Source organism: Tachypleus tridentatus, chromosome 6 (assembly GCF_004210375.1).
Source record: "Tachypleus tridentatus isolate NWPU-2018 chromosome 6, ASM421037v1, whole genome shotgun sequence".
NCBI lineage: Eukaryota > Metazoa > Arthropoda > Merostomata > Xiphosura > Limulidae > Tachypleus > Tachypleus tridentatus.
The window spans coordinates 84978275-84991890 of NC_134830.1; the positions used below are offsets into that span (position 1 = coordinate 84978275).

The 13616-nt window shown below is 30.8% G+C and overlaps 1 protein-coding gene across 2 annotated transcripts in view; it reads left to right on the forward strand.

The window, feature by feature from the left end:
- Positions 1-13616, forward strand: part of Sf3b1 (splicing factor 3b subunit 1) — an 83124-nt gene that overhangs the window by 11948 nt on the left and 57560 nt on the right. The window contains exons 2-6 of one of the 2 annotated variants that reach the window (XM_076505845.1): positions 203-393; positions 1608-1703; positions 5528-5645; positions 9459-9532; positions 12012-12099. In XM_076505845.1, coding sequence (XP_076361960.1) covers positions 203-393; positions 1608-1703; positions 5528-5645; positions 9459-9532; positions 12012-12099 — 567 coding nt within the window. Of the gene's footprint in view, positions 1-202; positions 394-1607; positions 1704-5527; positions 5646-5776; positions 8834-9458; positions 9533-12011; positions 12100-13616 lie in introns of those variants that run through there. The other variant, XM_076505846.1, reaches the window with a different exon arrangement.

A 13616-nucleotide genomic window follows, 5' to 3' on the forward strand; every position in this document is an offset into this window, starting at 1 on the left:
TGGAAAGATGCTTATGATTTGTCTGTTTGGTATTTCAAAATTGTGGGTAGTGGCAGATGTTATAAGTAGCTATGCTATAAATACACAATTTAAGATTAATTTCTGTCTGTCCAAATGTTTGAATTCAGTAAAAATCAGTAATAGCCATTCATAAAAAAAGTGTTCATAATATGAAACAAGTTATATATTGTTTTTCTACTAGAAATTGAAGCACAAATTAAAGCCATTCAAGCACAGAAAGCTGGATTAGCACCGTTAGATGAAAATGGAGAAGGAGTACCTCTTGCAGCTTCTGATGGAGCATATATGGATGAAGATATATATGGAGGGACTAAGAATAGGTTTGACGGTTATGTAACCTCGATTGCGGCAAATGACGATGCAGATGCTGATGTAAGTATATATTTTTAACTGTTAATCTTTATTATTTTTTAATATACAGTGAAATGTTATTAAATTGCCACCATTGAAAGTATTAGTAATTTTAGTTAATATTACAGCTGGGTAGTGATATTTGTTGTAATGATTGGACCATTAGCCAAATACATTTAAGTAATTGATTATATTATAGGATGTGGGATAGCTATAACAGATTCATTTGTCTTCAGGGAGATGACTAGAAGCAGCAAAATATGATGCTGAAAATTATATTTTGATAGCTGTAATGAGCAGAGTACAAATAACCAATAATAAGAAACCCCTAATTTTGATTAGTTAAGTATTTTCTTGTTGTGACATTAATTGATAAAGTTCAACAAACTTGAAGTTGTCAAAAATTTAAAAAAACAACTTGTGATGCAATATAATGGCAATATTTCAATTATTGTATAATTGGGTTGATCGTAAACTAATTTTGATTATTTTCATCTTATTGATCAGTTTAATATTAATCTCAGTTACTGGATAGTTAGGATAATGAAAAATGGTTTTAAAATTAATAATTTATACTTATGTAATCTTTTCGAATTTTTTTTTTATCTATTTATGATTCTTCTCATATTTCTTCAAAAGTTCATTCATTTGTACAACAGAATTCATTTTTAAGTAGATTGACTGCTTTCAGCTATACTTTTATCAGTTACCAATCAGAATTTTCTTTAATAACATTTGCAAATAATTCTTGGATTGTATTGTGAAGTTTTCTTGTGTCTAGAGATTATTTTATTAAAAATTACAGTATGCTATGGTTTTGAAATTATTCATTAAGAAATTGCTACTAAATCTAAAAAATGCAGTAAAATAATATTAACAAACATTCATAATTACAAAATTTTAACAGTTTTTATGTCCTTTCTTTTTGTATGCTTACTAAATAATTTGCTAGTTTATATATGTAAAAACAGCTCATTTGAGTTGAGAAACATTTTTAAGTAGAGGAGCGAACAACGTTTCGACCTTCTTCGGTCGTCGTCAGGTTCACAAAGAAAGAGGTACCTTTGTGAACATGACGACGACTGAAGGTCAAAACATTGTTCGCTCCTCTATGTAAAAAATTTTCTCAACCCAAACAAGCCGTTTTTACATATATATTTCTCTACAAGTGGGTTTTCTCGACATCACTGAATTTACTAGTTTGTTAGTCTTGTTTATAATGTGTTTTTTTGCAGGATGATGATTATGAAACAACTTCCCTAATGCAGAATAAAAGAACAGGGTATACTGCTCCCACTGCTTTTTTAAGTGATGTTATTGGATCAGAAAAAGTAAGTTATTCACTGTTTTTTCAAAGATTCAGATGGTATATTTCCATAAGAAATATAATTTCACATCTTTATAACTGTACTGATGTATAGATATAAACCTTTACGGACAGAGTTCAGAGTATTGAGTAGGGTTCACAGTACAGCATTATGTTTTGTAGACTTGTGTTAAACATTTTATTAAACTACTATTTTATGAATGTATTACAATAAACTTGGCATCAAATTGTACTTTGTAATTCAAAAGTAAATATTAAGAAATAATTGCAAAATATTAATTTTTGTGTGCTCTTTCACTCAGATTGCATTTTATGTTGCCTACAATAAAATGTCTATAGTTTTTAACAAATTAGACACTCAGATTATTGATACACACAAGCTGGATTATAATATAAAGTGAGAGCCTGTCTGTTTGCAGCTCACATTATGCTATCAGATTATATTACTCATGAGCTGCTCATTTGTGTGCAGGCTTGACGTGCCCAGATGGTTAAGGCACTTGACTCGTAATCTGAGGGTCACTGGTTTGAATCCACTCGCACCAAACATGCTTGCCCTTTCAGTCGTGGGGGCATTAAACTGTGACGGTCAATCCTACTATTTGTTGGTAAAATAGTAGCCCAAGAGTTGGCAGAGAGTGGTAATGACTAGCTGCCTTCCCTCTAGTCTTACACTGCTAAATTAGGGATGGCTAGTGCAGACAGTCCTCATGTAGCTTTGCAGGAAATTCAAAAACAAACATTTGCATGCCTTATATAATATTTTTATTATTTATTTTAGTTAACATAGTCTTAACTAACAAAAAATCCCTATTTTTATATTTTAGGTACTTTTATACCTAAAGAATAAACATTAAAAACAATATAAAATACTTATCCATTCATTGTTTTCTTGCTCTCAATTGTTGTAAAGAATGTATGGGAAAAAAAAATTTGACATTGTTTGATATTTCATAAATAATGTATCACCAAAATTGATTGCTTTTTGGAAGGGTATGCAACAGCCATTTCTGATGCAAAATATCCCTTATAAGTAATTTCCACTGGAAAACGAATGAATCTGCATTCATGTCACTGTATCGATTTCTATAATCCTGACCTGTATTGGCTGTGTTTTAGTGGACTAATATTTCGTAAAGTAGTCACATTTCAGTTATTATACATATCTATAACAATTAAGCTGTATTTTGTTCTAAAAATAAAATTTCAAGCAGACTAAAGACTCACAAACTTGAAGAATTGTATAGAAAGAAAGAAGTGCCATTGTAATACTTGAAAATGGCTTAGAAAATCACTAGGGGAACAGTCTGAGCTCTTGATTGGTTATTCTCATGTTACAGATGTATAAAAAAGGGTACTTTTCCATAAATGGGTTGTTGAAGTAACTACTGGGAAACATACACTAGATTGATTTTGAAAAGCATGCAAGAAGAAATTCAGTCTCATAATGGAAACTACACCTAAGGGCTGTTATAACTGGGAATGGCATTATAGACTAATAACATTCAGCCACTGTATTTTTGTAAGACGAGTAAGATTATAGTATGGGAAACAACAGAAAATTGTTTGGATATACAAAAGAGTTTTTATTCAATGTTATTGTTAATACCATTCATCTTATTGAAAGCATGTTATATTTATGAAATATGCTGGTTGCATCCTAGAATATTGTTGGCAGGAGTAACTAGATACCACTTGAAGAAGGTAGTGGGATTTTGAAATGTGAAGTCTGATTTTCAGTTTATACTTATCTGATACTTTTCATGTATCTTAACAAAATACAAACTGCTTAACATCAATATCTCCAAGAATGTTGTAAAAGAACACTAAAGAAGAACAAATCAACTGCTGAAAATCAAAATTGAGAAGAAAAATAAAACCTCAATTTGATAGTTCCATTTATATCTGAAATTGTTAGCTGTAAATTTAGACAAACCAATATCGCTTTACATTTAACAGTGGAATTCTTCAACTGGAGGTATATCTGTAGTAGGAACTGAACATAAGTCAAAGATTTTTTTTCTTTTGATGAAACTTGGACAGGATGTAGCATATGATGAGATATGACTATTACAATTTACAGATTTCAAATTACAAAATGGTTACTCAGTTGTGACCAGGCACATCATCAGCAAAAAAACTGATTATAATTAACAACACTATTTCTTGTGTAACTGATAGGTTCTTTATATGATCCTTCATCTTTACCTATCTCTACATGTGTTTTTCAGATCAGAGCCCAATAGATCCTCAACAGTTAGCTATATACCAATCTGATTTGTGACCAGAATTTTGTTACTCTTCATTATACCATCACGAATTACTGTTAATAATTTCCTCAATTATATGCTTGTGAATTGTTCTGAGATGTTTGACTGAGCAGGCACTTTGAATGCAATCAGAGTGACAGCCCTTTGTTGAGGCAAATTCTTTTATGAAGTGCAAAGATATTGTGGTAGCACTTAAATATAGTTTTGGTATTGACCAAAACAGCTGTGATGGTTGCCTTATACCAGATCAAAAACAAGATCTCCAACATAAAGCAGACAATCAAATTATTTATAACAAACAGAGACACTGTTTTAATCTGTATAATTTATTAAATTGTTTATAATACAGAGTATTGTCTACGTCTTCTACAGTTTGAAAGTTTCTATCAGTGTTCAAGAAGTTTTGGGAGTTATTTTAAGGCTTTTATGTCAGAGTATTAGAAAACTAGTTGTAGGACATTGCCTACTTTGTGCATATTGTTATTGTGTTTTTAGGTGTATTATTTAAGTAAATAAAAATTTATTTAGTATTTAAAAAAGTAGGCTAAAATTTCATTGGTAACCAACAACAAATTTAAAATTACCTTTTATTTACTGTATTTGTTTTTTGTGTAAATGTTTAACAAGTTTAGAAAATAGATCATGACTAAAGTAGATTGGTGCAAGTACAATCTTTGAAAGCAAGTTTATCATGTAGTCTTCTTTTTAGACTTGAGTACATTAAACTTGTTTGTTTCATTTGGCTACAGCAAAGTATACTTTGAATCCGCATTTTTCGTGAGTGTAACATTTAATGGTAATTTTGAAAGTTTTATCAGCATCACTTGTAAGACAACTTTTCCTCAATGTTGTACATATGGGGAGACAAAAGTAGGGTCCAACATTGCAATCTAGCTGCTGCATCTGACTGAATTACCTTCTTTGACCAAAAATGGTCATGAATGGTCTGTGATTGGTGATTAAAGTGAACTAACTAGTGACCCATAATGTTGGTGCACCAGTAAATAGCAGTAGGTAATTAAACAAACCAAATATACAATATTTACAAAAAAAATTTGATGCATTGAGTAATTTTGTAATTATTCTTTTGAAGAAATAAATTTTCTAAGTGTTCTGTATAAAAGGGGATAGAGTGGCTCATTGTCTTTGCACTTTTGACTGGTAATAGAATGGTTGCAAGTTCAAGATTGACCCATATCATGCTTTTTGTCTTTGAGCAAGACATTACCCCACTTGTTCAGGTCTCCCCAGTTGTGTGATAAATACCAAGCTGTTAGCTTTGGCTTTAACCTGCAAATGACTGTTATCCTGTCCAAGGGAAATAAATTACCATTTTCATCATCTTGTAGTATTAGAACAGAATTTTAAGACCATTGGCTTTTTACATACTTTTGTAAAGATACTGCAAGGATTTATCATTTTAGCTGCAAGAAAGGGTTAGAGCTATATACTTTTAATATAAATAGTTTTACTGTGTTTTCATAAAGTTAGGTAGTGGTCATTGTTTCATGCCACATATTTTTATAATGGTGATTTTTTTTGGGGGGGTGGGTTCCAGGATTATGATCCATTTGCAGATAGGCGAATTCCCCGGATTGCTGATAGAGAAGATGAATACCGGGCTCAAAGACGTAAAATGATGATATCTCCAGAGAGATTGGATCCTTTTGCAGATGGTAGGGTATCATTATTGGCAAATATGCAATTTAAGATTATTTTTTTTTACTTGCACACACACTTAAGCATGTAGGCCACTTTTTTGTTTCAGAGCTAGTAACTGTGTTTAAAAAAGAAAGGTGTTAAACAGATTTCAAAAGATCAGTAGCTTATGTCAAGTATATTTGCATGAGCCATAAGTAAATAACACAGTTGCTGGCTTATGTGTGTTTGGGAGTGACAAAGCAAGAATAGAATGTATGTCTGACTGGGATTGTAGGATATGTAATTTGTATAGACTAAATTGAAATATTGTTCAAGATAGTTATGCTTCTGTTACTACCAATTTAAATTTTATTTCAGAATTGTTTTTGCACATTTACTTCTAACTTGAATGAAATGTAAGAAAATGAGCATAAAAAACATCAATAGCAAATGTTGTAGTACTTAGCAGTTATGTTCCATTTGCCAGTAATAATATGAAGAGTACAATTTTAATGTTTTCTTTAACCTTTATTTTTCTCTCAAGTGATTGAAGCTGTATTGAGAATTCAATTTAGTTTTTTTTTCTTTTTTTGTATGGGCATTGGTTCTGTAATGTTGAGCTTTTTAGGTGTTTTAACATGGTGTAATTACTAAACTTTTATCAGTCATATATAATAAAAGAACTACAGCTATAATTCATTCAGGATGTATAATTTTCATTATTTTAACTGATATAATTGAAGAATTTAAGGGAGTACTAGGTACAAATTAAAATTTATTGTAGCACAGACTTCTGAGTTAAAGCTAAAAAGATATAATTAAGTAACCAAACAATCTTTAAAGAAAAGATTGAATTATTATTATTAATACATGGATATCTAAAATCATTTTCAAAAAATATTATATCACAGTAAAATAACCATTCACATTTTATAAAATCTTAAAGATGTGGATGGATTAGTTGTTAGTGAAATAACACGAAAAAGCAGGTTGAATGGCTGTTAATACTCCATACAAAAGTATAAGTTACATTAAAAATTGGCTTTCTGTTGCTACTTTTTTAGCTAATGATGTTTTTAATTTGGTCTGTTTTCAGCACTAAATTATTTTTTATGTTACTAGAGCCTTTTTAAATACATGATTTGCATTTTTGGCCATGTTGGTGTACTTAAACATTTAGATCAATTGCATTTCTAATTATTTTGGTAAATACTCAATTTTTGTGAAGTGTATAAAGGCAGTTACTGGAAAGTAACTGATGTGTTTTAATATTAGACATACAAAAACATGTGTATTTGTTTTACACAAAGCAATTAGAAGCAACCTACACTATGAATATTTGATGGTCCATTAAGTTACTGTGAAGTTACAGCTTCAAACGTGATCACCTCTTGATACCTTATTTTCCATTTTGTATACATGTCTAAGTCTAGCTTCAGTATATAAGAAGCTATCAAAAACATAAATTTGGTTATTTTATCTTTGGTATCAACTTCACATAAAAAAGGATTACTTAATTATTTGGGTGAAGTGAGATGTTTTCTCAAAGGCACTCTGTAGTATCATTAATTTTTGTTTAGCATTGAACTAAACAAAATAATGAAGCAAGGAATGAGGACATGGTTTGATTGAATTACAAAACTTTATACCCAATTTAATTGTTTTAATAAGAAAAATTTCTAAAATGATTTATTATCTTCTAGCTTTGTTTAAAGTTGTTGGTACAAATAGTTTTTAATTTTATTGTATTTAAAAACATGCTATATTTTTAGAGAAAAAATTTAAAACAGTAGCCAAAGTTATACAAATGTATTTTGTGGAAAAATTCAATGTTTCTAGTTACACAGCTTTTGCTTGTAAAGATCTTAATAGTTAAACATGTAAAGTGAAAATATTTTTGTGGAATCTGTACAGTTGTCTGAAGTAATGCCTAAATTTGAAACTTGACATTACAGGGGGAAAATATAAAAGACCTCAGCGACACAAGTAATAGACTTAACATTTATTTATTGAAAACTATTTTAAAACATGTAAGACCAAGAATATTTGAAATTGTTTTAAGTTTTTTTTTAAATGTGTAATGTGAATTTAATTGAAAAAATGTTTGTAAATATTAATATTTTATTATAACTTTGAATATTTTATAAAGTTATACAGCTATAACTTTCAGGACAAAAGTGTTTTTTACATATATTCAACACATGGACGGCAAACAAACAAACAATAAAACGACAACCTCCAATACAGATATCATAGTGTGTGTAGTGGCTAGAATGCCAACTGCAAAACATAAGTTCTGTAGGTAATGGATTCTCTTATTGACAGAAGTCCTGGTTGGTTAGTTCTTCACTAATGCTTGTCGTTCAATTTCTTTCCTCAAGCTTGGAAGCACCATTTGTAGAGTATCCCACACCAGCGGCAAGTGTCTTTGTCGTCCTGATCCATAAGAGCTGAATGTAGACTATAGCTAAATGACAGTTTCTTCTTTATCTTCTTGGCCTGACATTAATGAATAAAGCAAGATATAAATTTGGCTAGGTTTCTTTTGTTATAGATAGGCTTACTTTAATAACAAAATTCATGTTATTTACAAAATTTATACTGATGTGATTGTTAATATGAAAGTTAAGTTCAGTGTAAAACTCTTATTTGATAGAATATTAATTCAAAGTTAAATTTGCTATGAAAACTTATTTCAGAATAAGAAATGTGTGTAAGTATGACATGAATAATTTTTAAGGGAAATGTTGTAACTACTTAAATTTTGTTTTAACTTAACATACTAATGTTTAAGGTACATTGCCAGAAACATTTTGAATGTTCCCTGTATTCTGATGTAAAGAAGGAAAGTGTAATGTATAAAGGACAAATATCTTAAATATAAGGTACTATTTTTTCACCTCCCCCCTTTTTTTTCTTTTTTTTATATTTTCAATTGGCTTAAGTTCCAGCTAAAATAGTTTTTTAAAAAGCAGCCAGTAAAGTCATTTCAGTATCATTTGAATTGTAGGAAGAAGAAACTGATAAGCCAGAGTAGATGAAAACAATATAGATACAACATTAAGATTGTTTCTGGTTTTGCTTTCATTATGAGTGTATGGGTTTGTGTGGCTGTGTAGCACTAAGAAACAAACACAAACTACTAATGATAAGAGGCTATTTTTAGGAACAGCAGTGAGACAGAATGCTGATGGGCTGCAATGGACATCGTGAGCTGAAACACGTACGTATTTGTAGTGGATAGATCCCTTGGCAGGGGTTTCTCCAAAACACTACATCCAGAGTTAATATGGGTTAAAATCATGAAGGTTTGATTTTCTGTTTTAAAAATTTTAACTAAGGTTCTGTCAGGTTATAACCTGTTATTTTTATTTACAAAAGTGTACATGTAGAGACAATAATACACAAATAATTCATGAACTTGTTTGGACAACATAGTCCTATCACACCAAATAAACATACTTTATGTAAACAGTAATAAAACTATCTCGTACAAAGTCTTTACAAAATGGAGAGGCCCCTCCCACTGGATAACCTGTAAAATACTGACAAGTATTACCATTTTAAAAATTCACACAGCATGCTTTTGTAACTTTGTAAATTGGGTGAATATTGGATGCTTTGATTAGGCAGAAATTATGGCAAAAATGCAGCTTTTAATAATTAATCAAATTACTTTCACTGAAATTACAAATAAAGTGGTTTTAGGAAAGTTCACTTCATTGTTTCAGTTAAACAAAAGCTTGGTGTGTGTTTTAAAATTGTATAACAGTACGAAAAACAAATTTTTTTTGTCACCTATCTAATCCAAGTACTTTTTTTTTTTTTCTTTTGATCTATCATTTCAGGGGGTAAGACTCCAGATGCCAAGTCTAGGACATTCCAGGTTATCATGAAAGAACAAGCTCTGAATAAAGACCAAGTAAAGATATTTTTGGACAATTATATAGATAAATTTAAATAATTTGTTTTATTGTAAATAAAGCTAGTTATGCTTTACCACACAAAATTGTGTAAAGCTTATGAGCATTACTATTAATTGTAAGTAATTTGATAAATTTTAAACTTTTTGTTGTTGTGGTATAATAAGTATTGGTCTCTGTAATTATAGTTGAAAAACATATTCACTTTTCTTGATCTTTCTCAAATCAATAATCTTAAAATAAATACTTTGCCTCCAAGACTGTCACCTGGAGTGTTTGGTGGTGCTGAAGTATGTGATAGCTAGACTGTATATTAAATATTGTCCCTATGTTGTTGTTAGCCAAATACCGTACATTATGTTGGTGTGTATTTGTTAGCAATATTTGGTTGGCTTAACTGTTCTAGATACTTGTGCATATGATGTTTCATTTTTCAACTCCATTCTTTGTATTGTAGTACTTCATAACAAGTATTGTGATGTATAAAATCAGGCTGTAAATTTCACTGTTACATTATTACATGCAGTAACTCCAAGATTTCTTAATGTATCTTCTCAAAAACATAAAATTTTGTTAAAGATCACAAGTATCTTTTATACAAAGTGATGTTATAATTGTGTTTACTAAACATGTCATCTTTTATTGTAGTTACATGCTTTCAAACTATTAACAAATTGAGTGCAAGGTGATTTTCATTTTATATATAAAACAACTTTTCTTCATCATACAGTTTTCGTAATATATTTGCATAATCTCTAGAGCCCGTTTCTTAAGGTAAAGTTTTATATTTTTTAATTTTCTCTAGCATATCACTAACCAGATTTTGACTTTAATGTACAAAGAAATAATTAAATATAGGAAATAGAATAAAATACATTTTTTTTAAATATTCCTCTTGTTAAATTTGTAATCTTAGGTCTTTTCCTTCTCACATACACAGTGTGCCTTGCAAAAATATTCACCCCTACTAATGATATGACACTTTGATGAAATACAAATAATGTAAACATGTGTCTTTTTATTCAAAACTCTAATGATCAAGGCTCAGCATGGCCAGGTAGTTAAGGCACTCGACTCGTAACTCAGGGTGGAGGGTTTGAATCCCTATCGCACCAGACACGCTTGTCCTTTCAGCTGCTGGGGCATTATAATGTTATGGTCAGTCCCACTATTTGTTAGTAAAAGAATAGCCCAAGTATATTTAATGCAACACTGGTTTATGGTAGATGTTTGTGATATCATAATATGTAGTTTTGTATGAATTAGCAGCTCAAATAACCAGTATTAAAAGCTAGAACATAAAACAAAAACTGCCTATATTTCCTGTATAATGAGATATCACTAATGTACAGAATCAAAACATTTTTGGATGTGATCCATTATATATCTGCATAAGGCGTGAATAACCAGCCAAAATCTTAGTATCCCCCAAGTGATTTTCCAAGCTGTTTTCATTTATAATTGTGCTTCTCTTTTTTCTTTCTTTTTTTTTTTGAGACAAGTCTTTGTGCTGGTAAGATGAGTTTGTTGTTTTTAGACTCAAAAGTATAAAATAGCGTTCTGTGGTATCAGTTAAGTAATTTATGATTTTGTGGCTATTTAATTATATACACACAAAATCTTTTAAAAATATTTTGTTTCACGTTCTCCATGTGAAATTTCTCGTGGTTTAGCAAGCTTGACAAGCAGAAACCGTAGGCAAATGTCCTAATTAGAAGAAATAGTTTTGTTTTATTGCTCACTTTGTAAAGACTAAAGGTTAGTTTTATATTAGTGGATATGCTAACATGAATGCACATGTCTTGTCATTTTAACTTCTGTATTGTTAGACAGACATGGCTTGAAGGTCAGTATAATAAATAAAATAATACATTCATAAATGATATTTTGAGTATGAAAACAGTGTAATATTCTGATAATCTACCAAATTTCTTGAACATATGCTTACTAATTTAAAATTAATAGCATAAAAACTATACAAGTACAAAATGGTTACAAGGTTGATCCCTGGGCCCAGCATGGCCAAGCGTGTTAAGGAGTGCGACTCGTAATCTGAAGGTCGCAGGTTTGCATCCCTGTTGCGCCAAACATGCTCACCCTTTCAGCCGTGGAGGCGTTATAATGTGATAGTCAATCCTGCTATTCGTTGGTAAAAGAGTAGCCCAAGAGTTGGCGGTGGGTGGTGATGACTAGCTGCCTTCCCTCTAGTCTTCCTAAGTTAGGAACGACTAGCACAGATAGCCCTTGGGTAGCTTTGTGCGAAATTCAAAAACAAACAAACAAAGTTGGTCCCAGAGACTGAGTCCATACTGAAAGATTTAATGGGGGTGAACAGCATATTGTAAATTTTATTTCAAGAAATTAAAAAAAACTTTAGAATTACGTAACATCTTAGCGTATTTATTTTGGCAAGTAATATTACCCTTAAACTGCTAAGTAAGGATTTTTATTATACTAAGCTTGTTTTTTCCATTACAGATGGAACTGAGAAAAAAATTAGTTGAAAAAGCTAAAACTGGAGAGTTAAAACCAGTGGCAAATGGTGATGCAACTGTTGTAAAACCAGGTATAAAAGTGCTTATTTGAATCTTAAACTTTTATGATTAAAACTATCTTTTTATATTACTTAAGAATTATTTTGATTAAAAAAATAACTCTTTCCATAAGGATATATTGATGTGATTGACCTTGTAGTTGCAAAATAACCATCAGTTTCTGCACTGTAACGTTTGTGTTTTCTCTGTCTTCTTGTTACTTTTTGGATATAGTAACATAAGTACATGTGCCATGTCGTTGCAACTTTTATAGTGTTTACCACACACTGCCGGCTACAATACTAAAATTAGGGGATTCGATTTCCCTCGGTGGGCTTAGCAGATAGCCTGATGTGACATTGTTATACGAAAACACACGCAAGTGCACTGCCAGAAGGTCAATGAATATATGTATAATTTTATATGAAATTTAAGTTCTTTAGATTGAGGATTTGTTTTAATGTTATCTGCAGAGATGCCAACCATTACGATTTTGGTGTATACATTACGACTATATGCTCATACAGACAAATGTTACGACTTGTTGCAACTCCCAAATTATATATTATATAGGCCTATACAATAAAGAGATAAATTGTTCCCCCAGGGCTTGAAAGGGGTGAAAAGAAAATTTCCAGTGAGATAGAAATAAGTTTTGATAATAAATAAAAGACATAGTCCAAATGGCTACTTGAGATAATCATGCTTGGGCTTGAAATAATAAAAAATATTTGTATCTCCGACGTCTATCAATAACTTGAATGCGGTGCTTCTTCATACTGGGTACGTGGGGGAATCCATAGTTACGTCATCAGTGCTTGTCACATAATCAGCACTCGTATAGATGGGTATTTCTCGTTTTCTTAGTGGCATAGAAACATCAATGTGATTGTTCACAAGATGGAAAAAAAGAGGACTCGTTCACCAGATTGTCTTGTTTCTGGCAAATCTAAAAGGACTAAAACTGTGAATCAAAAATTTAAGAAAGAGTATAGTGCAAAATATCCGGTCATTGCATCAAAAGCCAGTGATAGTCATGCGTTTTGTACAGATTGTCACATCGATTTTTCTGTGGTACATGGCAGGATAAATTATTGTTCCAGACATACGAAATGTGTACAAGATGTGTATGCAGTCAAATGGACAATGTTATTATAACTCCCAACCATCCAGAGACATTCTCATGAAAGCAAAGGCTGCAACAGCTGCAAAACTATTACAATAAGTGTCATAAACATGATATAAACTAGTTCTTACACAAAGGCTTTTTCTGCTTACTGTTTGTGCATGTTCAATGTTGTTTTACCAGTATGTTTGTTACTCTGAACAAAATAAGACATAATTTCAAAAGAATTTTTTAAATTTATTTATTAAATACACAAAACATAGTCATAAATGAGCAATCTATAGCAGTAATAAATAATAATAGTTATAATAATAAACAGCTTAGAGACATTGGTTAGGCCTAGTAGCCACAAATGATAAAGGGCTCTGTCTACAATCATTATGCTCAGTCATTTGAAATAGTTGGCATCGCTGCAGACATTTA